The sequence below is a fragment of the Amblyomma americanum genome, chromosome 1, assembly GCF_052857255.1.
Source record: "Amblyomma americanum isolate KBUSLIRL-KWMA chromosome 1, ASM5285725v1, whole genome shotgun sequence".
Classification (NCBI taxonomy): domain Eukaryota; kingdom Metazoa; phylum Arthropoda; class Arachnida; order Ixodida; family Ixodidae; genus Amblyomma; species Amblyomma americanum.
The window spans coordinates 515,032,414-515,058,811 of NC_135497.1; the positions used below are offsets into that span (position 1 = coordinate 515,032,414).

Here is a 26,398-nt window from a genome sequence, read left to right on the forward strand (position 1 = left end):
CGGGCTTGTTTCCAGCTTATTTTTCGAATTAGAACAGTTTACCAGCAATAGGCGCTAAAAGCCATTGAAACCAAGGAAAGTGTAGGGATATGCAACGTTTTTTAGGATGGTAATTGGTGGCGTCATCGTTTTTATAGAAGATAATCGCATGCAAAGCAAAAAGAAAAAACGAGAATCACGCTGCTGGTGGAATCGGAAGTAACGGCCTCCGAATGTCACGTACACTACTCTACAAATGGTCTTGCGGCGACGGCTGTCTCCCACACCACTTTGAAGACTGCTCGCGTTATGTGTAACCTGACCTTGAATTTGCTCTCCAGCGCCCCCTAACCCTAGCGGCAGGCGTAAAACGTCCTGTTGAACTGCAGGCGCCACGTAAAACATAATCGAACCGGGAGGATGAGAGCTGTTCGAGAACACTCTTATGCATCCAAACTACCAGAACCGAGACCCTCTTATGCTAGGGTAGGGTAATGAGGAGCTCGTCACGTTATACATACTAAAGAAGCCAACTGTCACTGACACCAAGGAAAATATAGGGGAACGTAACTCTTCTTAAGGCTGGTGCTGATTAGGGTGGGAAATTAGTTGAGCGCTGAATCTGGTAGAAGAGAACTTCAATGAAAGCAGATGAGACAACCACGCCACCGGTGGGCGTCCCTTTCTCCTAATGAACTCCGGTATAGCGGCTAGCTGAGACTTACGCAGGTGTGAAATCTTTAGGCACTTCTGTATCACTCATTGTGGACAGCCGGTGTCAGTGAGGTCGCAGAAAAGGATTGAATGCTTTTCGCCATCCTTATTCTTGTCCGTCAGTTTCCATGTTTCTTTTCCCCATCTGCCCCCAAGATAAACAAATGCTCCAAGGTTTCACTTGAACTGAACAAGCTCTCAACGTGCATTATAATGACAAAGGTCTCCCTGCGTCCTCGCTGGCATACCGATTGAAGCGGTGATCTACGAGCGTCCCGCATAAGCCACTGACGCCTAGACGTGCTCCGACGACCGTCGGCCCAGTGCTCCCATTCTGCGCACCAGCATTTTTTGTCGCGACAGCCACCCAGACTCCGTCTTCATTCTCAGCACGTCAGACTATGAAATCTTGCAGCATTGTAGCGCTAGCAATAAAGCGGCGCCTGATGCACTGAATGGGGGACGCGTTATGCATGCGGCAACTCTGTCTCTGTGCAAATGTCTGCTCCAGGGCCGTCCTTCTAAGCCGCAGGGGTGAGTGAAGGTTGGTGTTGGTCCAATGCTTCGGGGATTACCCCCGACGTGAATGCCCAAGCTAAACGGGATGCAAATGCCTAAGGCCTAACAATCAACGCAAAAAATGCGCGAAATTTTACAATACAAGCTGAAGAAGCCCTCTAAAATCACCATAAAGGGTGAATATTGCAATGGATATGGTCGGTGCGAGTGCGCTTTAACGACGACAGATGTAGGTTGAGAAATCTTGCCTGCAACGCGGTTCACCCACGGCCTACTCCACTGAGCTGGAAGCCAGCTGCAGAAATAACCCAGCTTTTGAACAGCTCGTGACTCCATTCCTAGGGATTCTGAAGCTGCACTTCTCGTATCGCGGGCGAGCTTTGCTACAGTGGCAGCGAGGAGTGTTCCTCCCTCTGTTTATCACGATCAGCCAAATAGGCCTGTCCAGAGGCTCCCCAGGTACCGTAAAGTTTGGTTAATTTTGACGTCAAGGGCCGGGAAGTTTCCAGTTGGTTTATCTCAATAAAAGGTACGACTGCACGAATAAGACAGGACATAGAAGGTAAAACGACACCACGGGCGCAGACACCCAACTCTTTATTCATGACTGTAAGCACAAACTGTACAAGCGCGGAACCGAAGCGCACATCCACCTTTGTTGTTCGCACAGGTACTGATACAAGATAGCACCAGTAATCATATTTTTTCTTTCCTTAATTAACAAAAACACACAAAACAAAAAATCGCATCATTGCGGGACGTCAGATTAAACAAGCTGGCAATCAGACATCATGTTACTAGGAGCTTGATGCAAGAGCAAGTTAAAAAAACAAGAAAAAACTACGAATAAGGCAGCTTCGTCGTTTTGTTTGTGAGTCCATTCGACAAAAAGGCCACATAAGTTATGTGAAAGACCTTCAAGCCAACATAATTCTTCCCAGAAAAGCAAAAAAAACAACAACAAGGAAATGCACTCAAAGTGCTGAAGAAATTCAACCTGGAAGCATTGGGCAAATAAGTTGAGAAAAATGGAACTGCTAATCTTGATGTGTTCGTTACTAGAACAACCCATAAATCACAGTACCCTCTACGAGCTACTGTTTCTAAAAACGAAAATAGCAAAGGACAGTTGGGGGACTACCCACACTGCAACCTGGGAAAGATTGTTGGAAAGGACCATTTTTTGGTTCGGAGCTCTAGTAAAGTAGTGAAGTGCTTGGATGAATGCCTCCCGACAGCCACAACAGCATTTTCTATCAATATGCAAGATTTTTTCTATTGAGCACCACCGTTCGATCAGATGCCCCAAAAAATAAAAGCAAATGGTGATGCAGGTTTTCCAATAGGGCAGATGTGATCACAAAGCATCTTCTAGAGTTGTCAGGATTTTATCTCAGCTCTACTGCTATTGAATTCAAAGGAAAGCATTTTGTTAAAAAAGCGGTAATTTGTGCGGGATTATATGTAGTGCCTGCCCTCCGTGATTTTTACTTATCAGCGTTTGATCAGTGCGTAAGAACAAACATTGTCCCGCCAACAGGGTTTGCCTGTTTTCCGATATGTGGATGATTCTGTCCCTGTATTTAACCTGTCCTCAGATGATAACCTTTGCCAGGTCATCAGTAATGTTCTAGGACCATTTATTTCCTTCTCCGGGGTATTGACTTTCACTAACCAGTTGGCCACTGACAACACGCTGCAATACCTCGACCTAAACCTTGAATTTGAGACTGAAATAATTTGCTGATCGTACAACCCAAGAACAAAAAAGAACCAACTGACGTTTGCAAGCGCACGTTCCAAGCTCGTAAAACTCACTAGCGTATATTTGGCTTGTCAGTCTGCTCTAGAAAAATGATGCAACCATAAAATAGAGGCCAGCTTTAGTCAACATGTCCAGCCTTCTCTATTTGTTGTTTGCACTCCCCATATGATCACAGCAGTGTGTGCAAGTTTACTACAGAAATTGACGAGTAGAAAAAGGGCAACGAAGTGCCAAGAAAATCCGCGGCTGCTGATGCCGAACATACACCGCGTGTCACACAACATCACAAAAGTGGCGAACCGATACATTGTCAGGATGGCTTTTCTCGGCACCGTTCAAACTGAGTAGCGTGTGCCCTTTGGCATAAAAAAAAAAAACAGGCCTCAGTGTACTTGGAATCACGATGAAAGGGTCACGAAGTGCGACTTATGTCTTGAGTACAACATTCCTCTCACACGTGACAAGTGCTACATTAGTCCGACTGGTGGACGGTTTAATGAACGCGCACGTGAACACAGTCTCGCATTAAAGAATGCAAGAGTTGTGAAGACAAGGGTGAGAGTACGAAAAAAGTGCCCTGTAGATCGGTCTTTTGTAACACAAAGGTTTTGTTCACTTCAAAAGATAAGACCGAAAGGGAGGTTGTCGAGGCTTTAGACATTAAAAAAGTGGTAAAAAATGTGCCAGCACTCCATCTATTTCGCTTTCTGAGAATGAATTTTTTTTTCTAGTAGGCCACTTTTAGCTTTCTGATGCCGTTCATGTCTTATGCTTAACTTTAAATTGCTTTTCAGTGCCGAAAATCTATTCTTTTATCTGGTTTTGATGTTCTTCCATACACTTGTTCCTTGTTGTTACCATCAGGTCATTTTTGTTTTTATGTCACGCCATGATTTTATCCTATCACAATGGCTTTTATTTTTGTTTACTGCTGTTTCCTATTCTGCAATCTACAATGCGACCCGCGTTTTATTTTCTCTTCACCTTTAACCGGGTTGATCGTCAGTTTCGATTCTTGTTCTTTTTTTAATTTTCTTTTGCATGGATCGCCTAGCAACATGACGTCTGATAGGCGTTTTTTTTAATCTCGCCTCCCGCAATGATGAGATCTTGTTTTTTGTGTTTCTCTTTACCCAAGGACCGACAAATATGATTACTGTGTGCCATCTTATATCACTACCTGTGTTAACGACGAAAGTGGTTGCGAACTTCGGTTCCCCGCTTATATCCCTTGTGCTTTCACTCATGAATATGAAATAAAGATTTGGAAGTCTGCGTCCGCGGTGTCATTTTCATTTTTTGATCTCCTGTCTTGTCTTATACGCGCAGTCCTACCTTTCGTTTGCACTAAATCCTCGGAAGGGTCGAATTAACGAATGTGCGCTGAAGAACTGCCGGAAACCAGGTCATGTCAGGGCAAATTTATTTGCTGAAGACTGCGGTGGCGTCTAATTTGGAGATTTAAACGCCACAGCAACGATGACTTCTCGCAGTTCCATCAAATAATTTATTCCGTTCACACAGTCGGAAAGAACCAAGCCGAAATTTCACATAATGCAAGGCATCCGCAGCACCTTCCACGGTGAGAGCCGGTAGCAGTGTAGTCTCCTCGCAAGCGGTGTAGTCGCGTGTGAGGAAACTTCTCGTCTGCACTTCGCCACTCCACCGCACAACTGCGAATAGCGGTTGACAACCGTGCAGGTTCGGCACCCAGGATGAAGGGAAGAACCGCGCAGACAAAAGCAAGAGAAAAACTTCAGCGCCGGTAATGCGAGAAGCCTTCTGAAACGGCGATAAAAAGACCAGCGACGCGCCAGTCAGCGCTCGAAGCTGCGCAAAGTTGCACTTAGCTGGTGGGCAGATGAGCATCCGGCCACCGCGAGCCTCAACGAAGCTCAAAAATGAGCAACTATGTGGCCGCACTACAGCTCGGCGACGGGTTCCTTCGGAAGATCGTGACGCCTGCCGTTATTCGCGCGTCAGAGATACAGCACGCAAAACAGCTTAGAGCGGGGATATGTGGAAAATCTCTTGCTGAGCCAGTCATACCTCGGCACTCTCGACCCCCTGTCGAGAGCCCGCCCGAATCAACCGGTGGGAACGCAGGTACGCCCTAATTTCGAGTTTCTGGCGCCATAGGCTTACATTGGCGTTCGCCCAGTCCGGCAGTCCAGCTCGTCCGGATTTTCGAAATGCCGGGGGCCGAATTAACGAGGCTTTATGCCTTCCTGTTCAGCGCTAGCCCTGTGCCCCTGCGAACTCGTCTATCGATCTGATTTTCGGCCTCCCTCAGCTATGCTTTACTTCCCACGAAATATTCGGTTACCCGAGCATCCCGTTGTGCCATATGCGGGAAGGGGCATTGCTTTTCTTTATTTACTTTTTATTGCACAGCCTAACGAATGTTACCGACCATCGCTTATTTGCGCACGGCATTACACGTACCGCCAAAGTACGCATTTTTTGCAATTTTCGCTGTAAGATTGCCATTCACTGAAGTTAGTTCTCTAATCCGCGTGGCTCTCTTTGCCGTTGCACCTATACTTTTTATCTTCACACTGCTGCTCTCAGCATGCTCTGTCCTCCTAGCAGGGCCACGTTTCACAGAGCGAGTACGATTGGAGGCCATTTGTCTTCCGCGGGAACTTTAATTTTAAACTCCTTTCTCTTGTACCACCATTGCATTTGTGGACTCTGGTTGGTTGACGGTGAAGATAACGCCTAGTCACAAAGTGCTACGTCTACGTTAACTACTGGCCACAATCGCCTGCTTATTCAGTCACTAGTGGCGTACACCCCTCACTGGTCGAAGTCTGCTTCCCCGTGTTCGTCACCGACACACCATATGTGAGCCCGAATTCGGTCATCTGTGCGCTGCCGATACAGAGGTCTGGTATAAATTTACGGAAGGTCGTGATCGCAGAGCTCTTCAAGAATACATGTCTGCATTCTATATCAGGCGATGTTTTAAGCCGTGAGAATAGCGAGAACTGGTGTTTGAATTTTGTCAGGCATTACGGTCACAGTGGTAGCTGTTTCTTTACACTTGCGACATTTCAGTGCACGTCAAATGGTTAAGGGGGGGGGGGGGGGGGCAGTAATTACTCATTCGCATTTAACAAAGCGTAGCCGTACGGCTGCGCACGTGTGGATGCTAATGATTAATTAATTACTACGCCAAGGTGGAGTAGATTTTCAATAAGGGAGTAATTACTCACAGGCATCTACGCAAGCGCAGCCGTATGGTTGCGTTTCGGTAAAAGCCAATAAGTAATTACTGCCTTATTACAAATATACTCCACCTTGGGGGATTCCCCTAAACATTTGGCCGACACTGTTCCCTCTTCTAGTTATGGATCATTTCGCTCTCGCCCTAGCATATGCTTGCCGTCCCGGTTAGCTCAGTTGGTAGAGTGACTGCTCCGGTGAAGTTGTGGTCCCGGGTTCGTAAACCGGATCACGACGACTTTTTCTTTAAGTACGGAGTTTCTGTAGAAGCTGTATAGCTTTCCTTTGTAGCCGTATGGCTGCGCTCGGGCGGATGACCGTGAGTAATTGCTCCCTCAGTTTTTAAGGGTATTACATTATTCTACGCTTTATGGTTTCGGGAGCGTGATTAGTGTCAGTTAACTTGGGCACTCTCTGAAAATAATTGTTTTGAGCCGGTACTAAGCTTTGTGTGTTTCCGTGGAGCGCTCAGAATAAGGGCATGGCCAGCCGGCTAACATTCAGCAGCATCGCGTAAGTGCCGATGGTCCGGTTGGTCAACGCCTTCTCGCTACGCTCACACTTTACGGGTACGGCATTAAACACTAGATGAAATTGGCTCTTTACTCGTGCCCCTAGCCTCGCAAGCTTGCTTCTTTGAGCTTTGATAACGCGTCGACAAGACGGCCGGACGACGCTCGCCAAACATTGCTATAAAACTGACCAGTTGTACTAGATGTGCTTGCTTTTCTATGCGTTGAAGATGTGGGGGCTAATCTGTGCCATGACACGGCTATTCGTGAGACATCACGGCCGCAGTGATGTGATAATGATTTTATCTGATAACCTCGGCTCAACTTTGTCACCTTTTTCAAGTTTGCGCTGATAAGTCTTGTATATAAATTGCAGCACTTATTCCTTACGTAGAAAACTCTCGCGAATGCTAACTTTTCACAGGATTTATTACCGCAATAAGCAGCTAAAACGGGATCTTCTTTAGGAGCTCTCATTCCCGCCACCTCAAACAGATCATTACCATAAGGTACACAATGCATATTGCCGGACGAATGCGTATTTTGACTCATTTGTTCCGAAGATGGCCAGCGATTGAAATTACCTTCCCACCTCGGTCGTCGATATCGCTGACATGTCTTTATTTAAACTGTCACTGAAAACTATGTATGTGACTATTGTGACTTGTTACCTCACTGATGTTCAATTTTGTACCAACTTAACGTGTTTAGATGCTGTATTGTGTTTTATTATTTTTTTTTTGCTGCATTATGACTACACATTTTTGTCACTCCCTTTTTTAACACCGCCCCACCCGCACCCCCCTTGAAGGTACTGTAATAAATGAAAAAATATACAATAAAAGTACGCGTTGAAAACTTTTCCTTTGTTGTCTGCTTCAGTTCTTTTGGTGCCAGAGTGTCTGGTAATTAGGTGACGCCTTTGTGCGTCATCTGTTGCTTGGAATATAATGGCCTTGTTTGGTTTTATTCAATTTAGTTATAATACTGTCAGCCTTATTACGCCCTTGCATTTCCGCAAGGGCTTATAATTTGGGTTACTAGCGAACGTTAGCACAAATACACAACTTGCTCACAAAATATGTGACCAAAGTAAAAGAAAAGGACAGACTACCAAAAAGGAGAAATAAAATGAGGCACAACTGGCTCATCAAGAGAAGAGTTGGCGGCAGCATCGGCGAGAGATATCACGTCAATCATTCTGGTAATTCGCATTCTTTCCGCCATCATCTGTAAGCGTGATTTCTTCACGAATGTGCTTCTTTTTGGCCAAAGGGAACTGCTTCTCCAGCAAATATCTCCTCACACAGAGAAGTCACGAGCTGACGCGGAAATGTATTCTATATTTATGCGGCTGAATTCTGTTCAAATAATTCTGTTCAAATAAAAGCAGGCTTATTCCTCTGAGACCACGTTTTGTTATTTGACAATGTACAGCAGTTAGCGGAATTGGTGTTTATTTACTCATTACTTCTTGCCATCTTCATGAATGCATTTACTTCGGCATTGATCTAGGACACAGGGCTAGTGTTCTAAGTGGTGCAGCAAAACGCAAAATCTCTATGCAGAAAATGAGTTATTTGTTCTGGATAATACCGGAGAAAAACATTTGCAGCATTGTCCACACCAACAGGCTTCTTGTATTATGTTGCAATAAGTTGATTGTCTCTCAATGAGTTATTCATGAAACAGAAGTAAGCCAGGATCCATGATAAATTCGGTATCGGAAACTTTAGTTGATCGTGTAAAAAGTATCGACGATCAATGCAATTGATGCGGCAGACTTTGGGTTAGCATTATTGTTCCCCCAGACAGAGCAGTCGCTGCCGCTGGCGGGCGCAGAACGTGCGAGCTGGTGACGTGATCCAGGCTGTCATTCACCGTGTGGCAGGTCGTAAACCCGCGCCACTCTGCTGATCCGATTCTGCAGTCACATTATGACACCCCGTGCCCCCTCTCTGTCAGTCGTCACCTCCCGTCCTTACCTCATCTTCCCTCCGCTACTTCCTCTCCCCTTTTCGCCTCTCAAAGTAGAGAGGAGGATTTTCTCTCTCAACTTTGCCACCTACCAAGCGAGGCTTGAGACGGACGGAGTGACACATTTTTCAGGTATGAGGGTTCTAATGCAAATGAGTCAAAAAGAGCGAAAGTAACAGCAAAATATCTCGGCGAGAGTGCTAGCTTTGTCAGTCGTTGCTCCAGTCATTTCAGTATGAGTCCACTCATTTCATTTAAACTTCTCTAACCACATACCACAAACTAAACAAACTCTGCCTTTATGGAAAGTGTGTGAAATAAAAAAAAAACGCTCTACTGGAGTAAGGAACATACCTTGTCTTCGTCGAACACGTTGAAGATATAATCCACGAACTTGGTGGGGTCTCCGCACGGAAAGAATTGGCCATATATTTTTCGGAACTCCTGCAGAAAAAAAAGGAAACGCGAAGCGACCAGAGATTAGTGCCCATGTCTGAAAAATGCCTGTTCTCATCTGTATTTCATTTCTTCTTCTACAGCGCGGCGCCCCTGGGAAGCTCAGTTTGCTCAGCCCAGCTTACCTATCAGAGCACGCTTCGCATTTTATATCACTGCAGTGCGTGCGCTCGTTATGGCTTTCACCCAGAAAAACACTCGAATTCTGTTGTCATTAAAAGGGCACAGGGGAAATTTTGAAATTGGCCTTTATGACAGTGACGTTACTTTCACTGAAAACGAAGCTTTTACAAGCTATAGGAAAAGTTAACAAATGAGATACAGGTGCCGCCACCACCGGCAGGTTTCGCATTCAAACTGGGGTGCGTCAGAACTACTTTTTATTGTTTTGGGCGCGGTTCCTCGAGGTGGTTGAACTGCCGTTCACTTCCGAATTGTGATCAAGGAGTGTTTTTTTTTAGTTTTGATGACAAGAGTTAATCGTGCGGCGGGAAAATTTTGAAATCCAAATTTCCCAGCAGTTAAGCCGGGCTAACATTAACAGAGCCAGAAAAGAGCCGTAGAATAAATGCTTGCGATCTACGGAAGTTGACCGGATTTGTTTTAAGCGTCCCTCTAATAATGAAGACACGTAGTTTGCAGTGACGCATTTTATGAAAAGCTCGGATGCATTTTTCGGAAGATTAATGATAGGGGGCCAAAAAGAGACAGTGGTGGGTATCCTAAAATAAGAATGGCGTCATGGCCATCAAAGCTCTTCACACCCCTGAGATCGTCACTTTTGAGCTTTTCAGTCGCTGAGTAGAGCCTTTATCGAAATGTCGGCCAGCCCTGGTTTCACAAAGCTCGCTTATTCGGGGGGTAATTCATAAGTATCACATGAATACTGGCTTAAACGCGTCATATCTGCCTGTCTTGGTACACGTGGCACAGGCAGGGGCCTATTGGTTTACATTCTTTTTTGGCTGCCCCAGCATACTTTTTGTCTTGGTACACGAGCCTGTTATACTTAGTGGCACAGGCAGGGGCCTATTGGTTTACATTCTTTTTTGGCGGCCCCACCATACTTTTTGTCTTGGTACACGAAGCCCGTTACACTTAGTGGCACGGGAAGGGCCACTCTATTTTTCGTTCTTTTTTATTGGCCACTATAATTTTCGTATTAGTGCACGCACGGGCAGGGACACTTTATTCTTCATTCTTTTTTGAGTCCCACAATAATTTTTTTCTTGGTACACACCGCAGTAAACTCCCCACTCTCAAGTACATTCGCGCATTCCTCGAAACAATACGTGTAGGCTACATAAGCAGGATTTCCTTGCACGAAAAAGGAGGAGGACAATTACGGCTCAGATTTCGGCAAGTCCTCGAGGATTCTTAACTTACAACCACGCAGAGACAAGCAAGAGGAGATGTTAAACTGATTCCGTCTCGAGTTATTAGAGATGTGGCGTAAGAAGCACCAATTAAACAGATTATTTTGAATAATTCACGGAAAGCTTAATTTTATCAGGATATGTATTTACAACATTCCTGCAGTGTGAGCTCTCGTTTGAATCATCGTGAAGCGATTAGTCCCCACGTTCACGTTTGCCGAACCCTAGACGCCTTTTTCGACATGTCTACGTTGTTTACTCTTCCTGGAGACTGCGGAACGAACGCCCGGCTAATATTATGCAATTCTAGTGTTTTAACATTTTAAAATTTATTTGCTGGCGATTGTGTCCTGTGTCGGGAAATAACAACCCCAAATGATTGCTGTCCCCTTCAACCTGGCCTTAACAGTATCTCCAATTGTTGCGTTAAGTGGTTAATAACTTTAAATACTAGCACATATAAGAGCATGAGAATATCGCGCCTTTTTAATCCCCCTGATTGTTCTTGCTGCACTATTAACAATGGTAAACTAGAGCAAGCGCTTTCGTACACATATATCGGTGTTAATATAACCAATAACTTCTCGTGGAACATGCGAATTGCCTTTATCACTGGAAACGCAAATCATGCTCTCGGCTATCTGCGTCGTAACTTCGCAGATAGCCGAGAGCACGATTTGCGATACAGCTCAACATACCTTAATTCACTACGTCGAATCTGTACCAAACCTACCCGTTCGTTTCATTACCTCCAACTATCATCGTACAGCTAGCGTTTCCTTAACAGAATAAAATCTTAGACTGCCAGATTAACTTCTCCCTAGAAAATTTTCTCCCCTGCCCCTGTTTCATAAAGTATTTTTTTTTTGCCCATCATGTCCAGCCTTCATATATATCATCACTCATTGACCACCGGATTAAGGTTGCCGTTCCCTGTTGCCGTGACAATCTTCTCAGCTCATTGTAGCCAAAAACCTGCACAGAATGGAACTGCCTTCACCCCTCCATTGCCTCAACTGTGGATGCACCATATTTTAAGGCAACTTTTACGGAGTACCTTTCGCAATAGCGCAATTATTATTTGGTTGCAGTTTTCTACGTGTTTTTCTATTGTTTTGTACCCACATTCTTTCTAATTTCCTTAGGATCCTGATGGTATTGAAATAAATAAATATTTAAAATGCAATTACTGACTATTTCTGAAACTAAAACAATATTCGAGCATGTGTTTTGTATCATAATCTACAGACCATTTTTGATTGCAGGTAGCTTCACATTTATCTACATTGTCTTGCATTCTATCTGCTGCCCTGTAATAAATATTGAAATGTTTGTATATATTTCTGTGCCCTTGGCTGTCTTTATTCTTGTGCACGGTTTCACAGCGGCAGCTGTTAAAGGCCGGTTCCCTGGGTTTTGCATCGTTGTAGCAGTATAGTAGTAGTGCGCAAGTGGAGGGTGATTTCCACGGGAACCACTCTGAGGGTGGCTACCGTGGAACGGGAAGGGTATGACGAGAGCGGAGGAATCTGCATACGGAGGGTGATTGCCACGGGAAAGGAGGAAAGTAGCATGGTTCACCTGCAGGTCAGCGGCGGTGGTTCCACGAGCCCGAAACGATGGACTTGAGAGGAGCGCTAGTCGAATACCGTGTAAGTGTGACGGGGTAGCAAAGAGTGCTCTCTCTATATATATTTATGCTTGTAGCTTTCAAATTATTTGCCTCAATAAATCTTGAAATGCAAATACCTCAACAGCTGCCGCGGAATCTCGAGTTCCACAGTGATAATCGTGCACAATGAGTTTTTAACATATTTTCCTTCCCTGCAATGACCATTTTATGAGTGCGACAGTATCAGTAAATTAAATAAAGTATACAAAGATGAACACGTTGCAGGCAGGATATGCTCTCACTCGGAACTACCTTTTTATTCCAAGACGCGCCATTTTAATGCGTTTTTCAAAATGAAGGCAAACAAAACTACGGAACAAAGAAGAAAAAACGCGAATCACTGATCAAACATCTATGAACAAAGACAAAAGGGACAAGTTGCTCGTAAGCTTCAAATTGTCTTTGGTACCTTCGGCCCATACGCATTCGAAATCGATATCGCTGAGTGCGACAAATGCATCGTGTATGTGTCTTTATGCATCATTTGCTTTTACGAAACATGAATCAACTCATTGATTTTGGCATGTCGAGCCATGACACAGGTATGTAAAATTTCTCAGTTCCAACTGATCGTCCTTATTACATTCGCCTCATCATACGTGAATGGCCTGCATCGATTAATTAAGTTCGTCCTCATTGCCTTGAATGGCACGCCGTGGGGCTTTACTAGTTTCTTCGGATGCTTCTTGACAGTTACCTCTAGCGAAAACAATTAATAATGCGGTAAATGTTCAACTTATTTTTAACTTGTTTCTTGAAAAGCATGTAACACAAAACTTAGAACGGAGTTCAATTGCAGAATGAGTACAATCTCAAAGCCCCGCTCCTACTGGTCGGCACTGACCGGCGAAAATATCGACCAATAGGAGCGGGGCTTCGTGACCGGTGTGAGACCTTTTTGAGATTGTTCTGTAAAGCGGCCCCAGAAGCTTAAGTTATAAAACAGGCTGTTGAAATGGCTCAGACGGCCCTTGTTAGCATCTTTACGCGGAGAGTAAGGTTAGCTTGTTGCGTGCAATATTTAAAAATATTTTTGTGGCTGTAGATTTTATATCATTATGTGGTGCCGGCAGATTGATTGTCACAGGTCATAATAAAGTGATACTTATTTCGCTACCGTTCACGGGAAAAGCGACCACAGAAAGACAATACGATCACTCGTTTACCAAACGACTGCCCCTGGACATTGAGGAGAGAGGGATTTTAATCCGTAGTTCTTGTGTGTACCTTGTTGCATAAGGAACATGTCGTATTCCAGCCGCAGCAAGCTCATAGTTGCGATATACCGTAGAGCACATCGGTAACACAAAGCAGCCGCTAGTCATCAAGAACATGCGTTTCTCTCGAACAGTTCGCCAAGTCCGGACTGCCTCTTGAAAAAAACTGGAACTGCGAGTCAAGCGAAGATATATTGCACATTTTGGCGAACATTACACCTTCTAACCGGCGACCATGAGCACACGCCGATTCATAACAGACGGTATAGTTCACGTGAGAGATAAAATGAAATGACACATTAGCAAAAAATGTGCAGATTAACCTTCTTTCGTAGCTTGTCGACCTAACTACACCCGTAATCACGGTAAGGAGCGGCGATCCATATCTATAATTGCGCTCCATTCTGGTGCGGGGAGGATGTGAGGGGCGGTGCCCAGCACACACGCACGCAAGATAGATGGCAGAGCACAGGGATGGCTGAAATGAAAACACGTCCAAACAATCACGCGCTCTCAACAGCCTGCGCCACCCGTGCCGACAGCTGGCGCATGGCGCCGAGAGTAGGACGCCATGTCTGAGCCCCTAGCTGACGAGGACACCGCAGAGATCCGAGGTGCACTGGAACAGCCAGGGCATGCTCAAATTTCAGAAAGTAGAAGCAACTAAGAGGTGTTCAGGGGATCTGTGGAGACGGGAAAGCGAGCTTAGATCGGGGAAGAAGGAAATTGGCATTTTATTGGCTGAAATTTAGCACGCTATGATTTTATACCTCGTTAACAATTGTCACCACGCCGATACAATGGGGATGCTATTTATCATCTCTCTATATATAAGTGTGCCCCCAGTCTGAGTGCGAGGATAAAAGAGTCCACAAACAATTTCGGATATTGAATATACGTTCACATTTCCTACATGCCACACCACGCTGGACCAATGTGTCAATTCTTTGCCATTAGAGTACTGCCACGAGTGCGTTGTTCACTGAAATTCCACCCTGAACACAAAAGACTGTTATGCATCATTTCACTTAGCATAAATACAACGCATAAACATTAATCTCTATTGCAGGTGCCCGAAAATGAACATATTTCAACATACAGCATGCTCTTTCATCTGATTCAGATCCAGCGACTCCCAAACAGGCGTTGTAAGACATCTTTCTGGCTGTGCTATAGGTGCTTGTTTACAACGATATACTACGACCAGTACCGAAGTGATTATAATATTGTACTGTTGCAGTACGATGCCAGCAAAGCAGTTCTCACATCGAAGGAGTGTACGATGGGGGGCTAGTTGGTAATCCATGAACTAAGAACGAAAACCACGCAAAGGACGATACACAGGGAAGAAGTAGACAGGACGAGCGCGGACTTGCAACTGTTTATTGAAACACATCTTCCTTCCATCACCAACCCTACGCATGCGCAACAAGCAAACTCTATCTTATCGAGTTCAAGAACTTCAGCTCCTTCTTGTACAGATAGACCGAAGCCTCGCTTACACACTTCTCGGGCCCATATCTATCAATCTGCCAGGCTTCGATGACCTCACGTGTTTTCTGGTCTTTGGCCCTTCCGATTATCTTTGTACGCTCAAAGAGTGGCGTGCATTTATTGTCACAAGAAAGACAGTGTTTGGGCAAATGCATGCCGCTGTGAGAGCCCAACGAATTTTTGTGTTCTTGTAGGCGCTTATTAATGCAGCGTCCCGTTTGTCCCACGTAAACTGAGCCGCAACTGAGCGGGATTTCATACACTACTCCCATTCGACAGGACACAAACTTGATTTTGTGGTTTACACCACAGCCTGCTTTTGTTCTCGTTTCATTGTTAGCGCGCACAAACGGGACAGCTTACAAGGCGCCGAAAAGAAGATTTCCACACCGAATTTTCTTGCCACCCTCTTCAGGCCATGCGAGGTCTTATGTAAATAGGGCAGTACTTCAAATTTCCGCCTCTCACGAATGCCAGATTCTCGAGCACTAGAAGTTGGGATGACGGTTTTCAACAGAGACCCGGCAGCGGCCTGCAGAAGCGACGAGGGAAACCCAGCACAACTTAGGCGTGCGACTTGAGCGGAAAAGCTGAATGAAACCTTGTGAAAACAGGACTTCAGTAATGATGACCTCAAGCAGGATGAAGCAATTCCTCTCTTAATAAGCTTAGAGTGACAGGAGTCATAGGGTAAAAGGGCCTTTTTTGTTCTAGGCATGTACATCCAACACAAGTGGTCCGGTTCACTGAAAAACAATCTCATGTCCAAGAACTGTAAGCAAGAATTCTCAGGCAATTCTACGGTAAAATTCAAACTGGGAGCCTTACATTTAAAAGACGTTAAAACTTCATTAGTGACCTCTTGTGGGTTGTCATTGGGATTCATTTTTAAGAGTATTAAAAAGTCGTCTACGTATCGGAAAACTCGCGCGATGCGGTCGTCAGTTGGCGCCCGTGAGAGTGAACAGTCAACTTCCGCTAAATATATTTCAGTGAGAACAGGTGCAACACTCGACCCTATACAAATGCCTCGTTTTTGCACATAGAATTTATCCTGAAAACTCACTAGCGTTGAGGAGAGGTACACATTCAACAGTTCCATGAAACCTTCTATCGAAATGCCGCAGGCATTTTGGAACCCCACAACCCCCAAACGCTCTATACAGTTGCTGACCGCCATGAGCAGTTCGTTGTGAGGAACCGAATAAAACAGCTCCTCAATGTCAACCGAGAAGCCATAATTAACACCTGGCATGCTCTCTGAAAATTTTCACAATGCCGTCCGAGCTGGTGGTCTTGTAGGGGTCTTCAGGCGACAGACTCTTCAGGTGTCTTTGAAGGTATCGGCTAACAACTGCCTGCCAGGTTCCTCTCTCCGTTACGATTGCTCTAAAGGGGCATTCCAACTTATGACTCTTTGCACTAAAAAACACAGTGAGCACATGTGCCTTGTTACTCATCACTTCATTCTTCATCCGCTCAAGCTTCAAATCATCTAAAAGCGCAACCGCTTTGGCCTTCGCCTTCGTCGGCTTCACATCCGCAACTCGGAAGTTCTTGTTGATCGCTGTTAGTGCCTTCTCCCCGAATAGTTTCCGCGGTAGGACCACGAAGCCGCATTCTTTGTCGGACAAAAGAACCCGTAGCCCAGAATCACAAATTGAGCCAGCCACTCTTCTCAGCAGGGAAGTGCAGTCCTTTTTCTGATAGGTGTTGCTCACTGAATCAACTCCTTCCGAAAGGCAGCACCCTTTCTCTTCCCCATCGACCTTGTCAGCGACCCTGTGAACCGAAGCCAAAAGCTCAGGCTTGCTGAGCGGTACTTCCAGGCTGAACTTAGGTCCCTTCCTGAGGACCCTTTCAGTGTCAGATGAAACAGTCGCCCCTCCAAGGTAGATAACAGGCACCTCACCTGTCTGCTTCATTGGCGCCTTAGGTAGGCTTTGTCGTCGCTTGTTCCAAAGGAACTCAGTGGTAGTCTCAGCCAGGTTCTGGTAGTCCTTGAATGTCCTCATGCCGGCAGAGCCTGTCCCCTTCCAAGTGAAGCACACCAACCGCAGCCAGTCCCGTAGTAGTCGAACGTTTCTCCAACATTCGCTCCTTAAAATCTTAGCCATTCTTTTCCAGTGGCCTTCGGAGCAGCCCAGGAAGCCAAACAGTCCCACAACGCTGTTGGGCTTTTGCCTAAGGAAACACGTCTGTCCGCCCAGCGTTGTGGGACTGTTTGGCTTCCTGGGCTGCTCCGAAGGCCACTGGAAAAGAATGGCTAAGAACGCTGCATTAACAAGCGCCTACAAGAACACAAAAATTCGTTGGGCTCTCACAGCGGCATGCATTTGCCCAAACACTGTCTTTCTTGTGACAATAAATGCACGCCACTCTTTGAGCGTACAAAGATAATCGGAAGGGCCAAAGACCAGAAAACACGTGAGGTCATCGAAGCCTGGCAGATTGATAGATATGGGCCCGAGAAGTGTGTAAGTGAGGCTTCGGTCTATCTGTACAAGAAGGAGCTGAAGTTCTTGAACTCGATAAGATAGAGTTTGCTTGTTGCGCATGCGTAGGGTTGGTGATGGAAGGGAGATGCGTTTCAATAAACAGTTGCAAGTCCGCACTCGTCCTGTCTACTTCTTCCCTGTGTATCGTCCTCTGCGTGGTTTTCGTTCTTAGTTCTCACATCGACACTTTGGTACGGAGCAGCACTCCTTCGCACGCTACGCGAGCGCCTTCGACCCGAACCCCGCCGAGCCGGCAGCAGCGCCAAAACCCACGACTGCAGCTGTGGGTGGTACGCGAAAATCAAGCGCAAATATTTTACCGATAAGAACTCAGTACGAGGAAAAAAAGTCACCGAAAGCTTGAAAGTAATGCTGATACAAGGTGGGCAGCCGCACGCAACGAAGTCACGGGATCTACAGCAGCTCACCTTGGTCAGAGGCTAGCGGAAGAAGCGCCATTGCTATAAGGTGGCGCCAATGAAGGGCCAAATTATTTATAATAACAAAAGGAGTGGTATTTTCGAAGCAAATGCGCGAAACTAAAACGCATCCAAATAGCCTCAACTGGCCGTGAACAGAAAACATGCACTTAAATAATTTTTTCATCAGTGCTTGTCCGCACAGTTTACAGTCGCGTTTCAATCGCACCTACACCGCACAAACACCGCTTGTAAATAGATCTTCACCGCACTCGGCCCTCGGCTTCACGACTGTTTAGGTTGATTCGCCCCGCCCAGCTAATCTCGCCTCCAGCCTGTTTACTTACTCCCTTCGATGCACCGTACAGCCCCGCCCAAAGCGAACACCGCTGCAAACGCCCTCGCAACCTCGCCTTTATGCTTCTTTTTTTTTGGTTCGTGAATAATAAATAGAGAGATCCTTTAACATGTTTTCTTGGTTTTAGCTATTCGGTCAACGAGTCGTTGAAGCTCCATCCATGAAGGTAACATTCGTGTTTTGTATGATGCGCCACACGGAGGGAACGATTTGCACAGAGATCGAACAGATTAACTGTCCGGAGCTGCCCAAGTGATCTTTGCAGCGCTCATTTCGAAGAACTAAGTTTAGATACACGCCAAGGCCGCTGGCCATTTCCGGAGAAAATCAATGTAGGAATTCGACGGGGCACTCGGAGCATTAGCGCTCAGAGTGGTCTGATAGTGCAGACAGGGAAAGTAAAGCGCCTTTTAAGTATGAGGTGCCCGGAACTACAGCACCCGGTAATCGGACGTTTTCTGAAACACAAGTCATGAATGTAGCAGAATTGCGTTTCAAATGAAAGTGCTCGCTTACGTGCAAAGGAAACATTGTGACGACCTCACTAAGCCAATTTCCTCAGAACCTAAAGGTGATTTCTGAAGCGCTCTTGGGGAGGTCTTCGATTTTGTAAATGCACGCGAAGCGTGGAAGTGAGAGTTCGGTGCCTAGTGGTGGCAAAACCGACTGTAATTACCCCTAAAAACAGCGCCACTACATGAAGGTTTAGGGGGTTTAACGATCCAAAGCGCCTCAGGCTATGAGGGACAATGAATCTCATTCATCGGATAGGCCTAGATAAGGGCACTACATCAGTACTTTGATAGCAATTAAAGTACAATGTAAAGAGTAATCAAGAGAGAAACAAAGAGATTACGCTTGGTTGGTACGCTGGAAACGATTATAAGTAACGCATTCAGGTCATCCATAAAGAATATTTTCATTCGCTGCGTGTAATTTCGCCACTCTTCGTTTAACCGGTTCACTTCCACCACTTCCTAGCCTGCTTATTTCACGCGACGTTTACTGCTGTGACAAGCCTCCACAGGCCGAGAGCTCTCACTGCGACCGGGTCGCCTTTCCTACTCGACCTCTGACAATTTCTAGCAACTTCATAGAACAAATGTTATGCATTAATTTGCCTACTCTATGTTAATCTCGCGTTATGAAAGTTAAACAGCGCCCGCTAAAGCTAGAAAATGAGGCCGGTTGCTTCGTTATTAGAGACAACACGTAACCCGACAACCCACCGTTGAACCTGAACAGGAACTGAACCAAAAAGAAAAACCAAACCCACATTTTTTCGCAATTTTTGAACTGAACCTGAACCAGAATGAACTAGGGAAACCGTTCCAAACCGGTTCCTGGCATTGCTCAGCCACACTTTTGGAGCAATACGGTACTTTCTTCTTCAAGGTTAATTTTTACAACGTGGATTTAGCCACGTGAAGCAGTGCTCGGCATTTTCTAAAATGGTTTGTAATGTGCAGGGTAATACAAACTAGAGTGGAGTTGTGCCAAAAAAACAAGCCTCGCACTTGTTCAAACGCGCTTAGTTCTCAGAAAACATTTTATGCCGGCTGCGTTTTTCTGGAGGCAAAACGCTAAGGCGCCCATGTGCTGTTCGATGTCAGTGCACGTTAAAGATCCCCAGGTGGTCGAAATTATTCCGGAGCCCTCCACTACGGCACCTCTCTCTTCCTTTCTTCTTTCAGTCCCTCCTTTATCCCTTCCCTTACGGCGCGGTTCAGGTGTCCAACGATATATGAGACAGATACTGCGCCGATTCATTCAACCAAAAACCAATTATTATTATTATTATTATTATTATTATTATTATTATTATTATTATTATTATTATTATTATTATTATTATTATTATTATTATTATTATTATTATTATTATTGTTATTATTATAAGCGACTGAAAACCTGCACATGCCCGTTCATGTATTTGTAGTAAATTTGAGTATAATTGTTAGAACTGTTGAAGCTCGTAAACCAGCGAGTTATAACAGTTTTTTTGTGTCATGCACTACACTATGTCAAACATAGGTGCAAAGATCGAACAGCGTTGTACAAAATTTGCTTTCTAAGGCGTTCGCTATGTCGGGGTGCTGCTACGAATAAATGGGTGCACAAATCCATGATTTTTAAAAAAATGTGAATAGTTGTAGTTGCAGGAGACATAAATAAATGCGGAATATTTGGGTCAAGCGTGTAAATAACAAGAAAAAACTCGACCAGGTTTTCGTCTCACGTCCCTTGTCTCGAGGTGTGCATAGCGGGCAGGGTCGTGGCCTTTCAGTTGGCCTTCCGAACGCTTAGTACGACAATGGTTCGTCCAGCGCTTGTCCTGTGACTTTATGTGGAAGCCCGTGGTAGGTCGCGTAATGAGCCTGGACCAAACGAACAGTCTTGTGTCAATACTTGAACTGATTCCTTTTACAAGGGGCTTTATCATATGTTTTTTGTGGATTATTTTAACCTGATGAGTCCAGCCTGACTCGGTAGGGTTTATGTGTGCAAGGCAACAGTCTTTGCTGGATCATCATGTCGGCCACTGTTACAGGGGCTTGGAATATAAACTGTTAATTGACAACTGCACAAAGCCCCTGCCCCCACATTTTGGCATTACCACAGCAGTTCGAGAGAAACAATCTTCATTACTGGGAGAAAAAATAAAGACAAAAGGCAGCCCAAGTAAACACAAACAGCGCTTCGAGGTTACATCCACATTATGAAAAGAAAGTTAAAAAAAGCGCAAAACACAACTAATCATCAAAGAGTTTGGATCAATGGACAGAGGATAGTCATGGTGGAGAACAGCTTAAACTACACGGGATACACAAGAGGAGGAAGACAGCGCAAGCGCTGACTCGCAACTGTCCCTAGTTGCCAGTGAGCGCTTGTCTGTGGTGTCTTTCTTCCCTTGTGCGTCCCGTCAAGTTTGTCCTGTTTTTCACCATGAATATTTACCAACTAGTAAAAACTTCTCACTTCCTACAGAGGATTGAACAGAAGACGCGAGAAGTTATAACGCTGTTTCAGAAATAAGGCCGCCAAGAAAAACAAGTGATAAGAGCAAGAAAGATTAAATGCACGAGAGAAACTGTTGCATTAAACTTTCGTGTGGCATGTCGTCCCTCTTAATATTGTATTCGAGAAGTTAGTTAGCTATTTGTGGCACCTGATGTTTGAAATATATAAAGCATAGGTAGCTCGAAACGTTTTTTTTATGGGTACGTTCCCCCTTATTGTTACTTATGTCTGAGTTCGATGTTCTAATCGGGAAAGTGTGCGAACATAAGGCGTGTTCTTAGACAACCCTTTTTAAGAGCTCGACAGGGAAGAAAAGAATACATTTATCTTATGGAAATTATTCTTTAGTTCAGCGGAAGCTCGGTGGTGGGGTAAGACTGCGGGAAATTTTGAGGAAGACGCAGAAAATTGTTGTGCACTACATAAATCTTTTATAAGTACGCCTGAGTTGTAGCGCACCTGACAAAACTGCACTTAATGAAGAGAGGGTTAAATAGAGACTGGTATATTAAGAACATCGGGCCCTGTGGGAGTACTTGTCGTTATCCGTAGACCCGACTAAGAATTTCAGACAGTCTCCAGCTTTGTCCAATATGTGGCCGTCCCAAGACATATTTCGATTGCATGCAACTTCTATTATTTGGAACGTTAGTACTATTTCTAACAGGAAAGGACCTTAAAAAGAGTTTTGCTTAAGTGGACCAGTTTGTTTTTAGAACGAAAGATTAAAGCTTTCGTTTTTGTGATATTTGTTTTCAACGTGTTTCTCAGAGCCAATGCTACGACTCTTTTAACACACAGCTTTACAGTTTCCTCTCTCTACCAACATGTGTGAATTATTCCCCAGGTATAAATAAAATTGCGTCATCAGCATCAATAACAAATTTTACCAGTGGTAAAACACGAGATATGCCAGTAATGTAACTATTCAAAAGAAAGGGACCAAGTGCGCTTCCTAGGGGAAGACAAGAGTGGACAGGCTCCATTTCAGATGTTAATCCCTGTGAAGTAACCGCCTGCGAAACTAGAGACAACATTTTATGAGGGATAATGAGCGCTCACTCAAAACATATCATTCAATCTTGCGGAATAAAAACTTGAGATTAATAAAATCAAATCATCTCGTAAAATGAAAAAAAAAAAGACGCCAATAACTATTCGGTTGTTCTCAAGTACCTTCAATATTTATTCTTTCTGGTTCAATAAAGCAATTTGAGTAGAAAAGTATTTCACGTATTTTACAAAACCGTACGTGACGGAAGCCAAGAGTCACCGAAACTAATGTCTTTTTAAATTGTGGTTTTCATAAATGAGAGAATAATAACAGCAGAAGAAAAAACAACCACATGCTGAACCTCACCGGCGGCATGTGGTTGTTGTTTCTCGACGTCTCGTGAATAGGCGTATTCTTTCACCACTTCCAGCGCCTCGCTACCAGTTGCAAACTGCTTTTGCCTTCCGAGACTGTTGAACGTTACTTTATTTTTCGGCAAATTAATTTTTACACCCACCGTTCTGCTTTGCCTCTCCAAGTCATTGTTAAAGCTTAGAAATTCATCCGCTGGGTGACTTACCAAGGCAATTTCATCAGTCAATCGTGTTGTGTTAAGGTATTCTCGGTTTGCTGGTATCACTTATCCCCAACTGTTCCCGTATCCTTAACTGTTTCTAGTGCATATTCGCTTTAAAATGTGTTAGAACTTGTAACATTTATTTGGGTGGCTCAGCGAAACGATAGAATCAAAACTTTCATTTTCAATTTTACGACTTAAAATAAATATGTTGTGGCCTGTTATTAATCGTAAAGCGTAATCTTGGCTGTGACTTTTCACGTACTTTTTTTTAAGCGAAATAATGCGAGAAAATTGTCGCGTATGTCAAATTCAATGACATCCTATTTAGCTGCGTTACGATCTACGTTTGTAATAAGCAGATCAAGTACTTATCTTACCTCGCCGTTATAGGCATTAATAGCGGAACAACAGTAGAACTATAAACATTCGTTACTTGAAATTGGCCGTAGCCGCCTCCACACCTAACATGTTGATGCTAACAATTCCACGAGGTAAAAGTGGCAGCCATTTATCACGAGAAAAGTGAAACAAAGTGCCCCAATAAAAAGATTACAGGTGAACCTTGGACTGCAGGTTGCAATAAGAAACCACAAAAATAGTAGAATATAGCAGCACTGCTAAAACCGTGGTGAAGAGCACGCGCTGAGAACAGCAGTGCTAGGCCAGGCCGCTATTTTTTTTCATAAACATACAAACTCCACCACTGCGTCCATTATCTTCGTTTAGGCATTACTTGTGTTACTGTGGAATGTCGAAAACATTGTATTCGCCAGCACACCGCGTTTATAGGTTTATGATGAGGCAAATGACGTAGCATTACGGGTGAAAATGACATTTAAGTTTGCTCGTTTATTCCTAACCGGCTCAAAGTTACGATGAATTCACTTGAACGGTTTTCGCAACAGTGGACCTAGATAGCTTACAAACTGACTTGGCCTTTTGAAGGATGCACTGGTGATGTTTCCCAAGAAGCACAAAAAAAGAGACAAAAAGCCAGCGTGAGTAACCTAAAACAGCTCATCAAGCTCGCTTGCTTGAGACGCAAGAATTGCCGGCCAAAATAATGAACCTGAATTAATCGGTTCGTCTACCTTCTTTACTTCCGAACACCGAGTTTCTCAGTTTACCCGTGCTTTCTTTTCCCTTGTCCTTTCGTTAAAACGCTTTAAAAAGGACGGCCGTGTAGAATTCGAGTGAGAACACATCCCCGCATTGAAGCGCATTTTCCGCAGTGCGTATATTACGCAGTGCCCAATGTCTCTCCTTCAAAAGATGACACCAAAGAAGCCAACTTTAGTTTGCCCAACACGGTGTATGTCGACATGTGTCATTCTTAAACAACGTCTCTTTCGGCCTCTAAGGCGAGTGTTACTTGACAGGAGAGTGGCAGGGCAAACAAAACGCAGTCGTTGCACTGGCACCAGCTGAAAAAGCCAGTGCTGAACTTTCAAACGAAACAGTACATACTAGATGATTTCTACAAGATCTGACTGAAATGTCGCTACAGGTGCCGAAAATGGACGCCTCGATCCGCCGTGAAAACACGCGAGAAGCTCTTGTTGGGAAGTGACCCGTTATGTGATGCAGTATAAGCTGCAGTTTATACAGTTAGGAGTACAGCGCTGTAACAACACAGACGAGACAAGAAGAGGACGCAAACACAGGTGCTGCCTAACAACTGTGTTAATTGCCTCGACCTGGCTTGTATACAGGCACCAGGTCCGTGCGTATAAAGGGTGTTACAACGAAGACTTCAAAATTTTCAAAAATTAAAATTTTCAGGAAAAATTGACTTTTCCGGCATGGTATTGCCAGGTTGGCAGACGCGAAAAAACCGGTGAACCATCTTAGCTAGTAAGATGGTTTACTAATTCCCGATCATTAATTTTTAACTATCAGAGTTAGTCGTCTAGCTGCAATTAGAGATTTGTAGCCGATGGTTAGTAATCACCGTATCAGTTTTGGGAATTCCGAAAGCGCGATCACCCTCGCCGCTGTGTATCGACAAAATTTGGCTTTTTCGACTAGTTACGTGCACTGGAGTGGTTGCTTTGCCTGCATGCTTTAGAAATTAAGCGCATGTATTTTCACATGATGCAGCCAAATTTTGTCGAGCCACAGTGGCGAGGGTGATCGCGCTTTAGAAATTGCCAAAACTGATACGGTGGTTACTAACCGTCTGCTACAAATCTCGAATTGCAACTAGACGCCTAACACTGATAGTTAAAAATTTAATTATTAAAAATTCGTCAACCACCTTACTGGTTATTATGATTCACCACCAGCATTTCTGGCGTCCGCCAAACCTGGCAATACCATGCCGTAAAATCCATATTTTTGCCACAAAAATCCTATTTTTGAAAATCACTTCGTCTTCCTTGTAACACCCGGTATACGCGCCTGGTGCCTATACAAGCCAGGTAGAGGCAATAAACACAGTTGTTAGTCAGCGCCTGTGTCTGCGCCCTCTTCTTGTCTCGTCCGTGTTTCTATGCTGCGCTGGGGTCCCAAGTATGTACAACCAACTAGCCGGCCATTCCGTATTAAGTTTGTATAGATTCTGGGTGCAACGACACGTCCACCAGCGAACGAAGAAGCCCAGGAAAGCGACATCTACTCTGTACGTGGAAACGCCTTCGTGGGACGGTCGAAGGGGATTGTGTGCAGCCACGTTCAACAGCAGAATTTCCTGCTAGAAGCTCACGCGCCGAAGGTGAATTGAAGCGTTCTTGATGGAAGGAGAAGACGACTGTTAGAAAGCATCTCTTGGCCGTTCGCTTCAAGCTAACTACACAGCCTCCTCGATGCTTTCCGATACGTGCCAAGGTCAACTAAAAATTGAAATATATTGTAAAGTTGGAAGAAGGAACAGTCACGCAGAGCAACCCAGTACTCGCTTATCGCTTATGGCCGCCCAAGTGCACGTACACAGAACATTTTTAGCACAGAAATACAATCTGTTTTTTCACAGTACGAGAAGCAATTCAAAAATCCTTGCCGATGCGCTACTTGGCTCTTTTTATACTGACAAGTAAAAACTGGTAGAGCTAACTATGTTCAGAGAACCCTTGGGGCAGCCATGGTGCCAGACCATGTTTGTTTAAAACGATTTGTTCAACTCAGCATTACACTTCAATGACTGATTCTAGGAGAAGATATTTAGTTCATTCCGTCACCTTAGTGCAACCGATTGAGGGTAGTCGCGACCACAGAGAGCTCCATTTTCAAATATCTGCAAGAGAAAAATACGTGAACTGATGCCTTACTGAAGTCAGGTGCCTTGCCGCCCGTAAGCTGTGTGTATAAATATTACGGACAGAAACTTCGCAATAAAATGCTAAATATATACAGGGCATACAACATAAACACCACAAATGAATTTAACTGACAAAGATCAAGCGTTTGACAATGGCGGAACTAAGGAGGATTCTGGAGAACCGAACAGCGGAGGAGACATGGCTAGTATATAAATGCAAAGAAAGAATTGTATTTTAACTTCGAATTTGTTTTAAGCGCTCAAAGCACGAAATATATAGGAACAAGCTGCAACGTAATCGCGCAGCTTTAACTTCCCTTCCTTAGCGACACCAGGTATTGCTAATTACAATGCTGCGCCCTC

General features: G+C 44.5%; 1 protein-coding gene across 1 annotated transcript in view; it reads right to left on the bottom strand.

The window, feature by feature from the left end:
• LOC144116204 (frequenin-1-like) overlaps positions 1–26,398 on the bottom strand; it is a 485,524-nt gene that overhangs the window by 40,866 nt on the left and 418,260 nt on the right. The window contains exon 4 of the mRNA XM_077650930.1: positions 9,049–9,138. Within this exon, the coding sequence (XP_077507056.1) occupies positions 9,049–9,138 (90 nt within the window). The remainder of the gene's footprint in view (positions 1–9,048; positions 9,139–26,398) is intronic.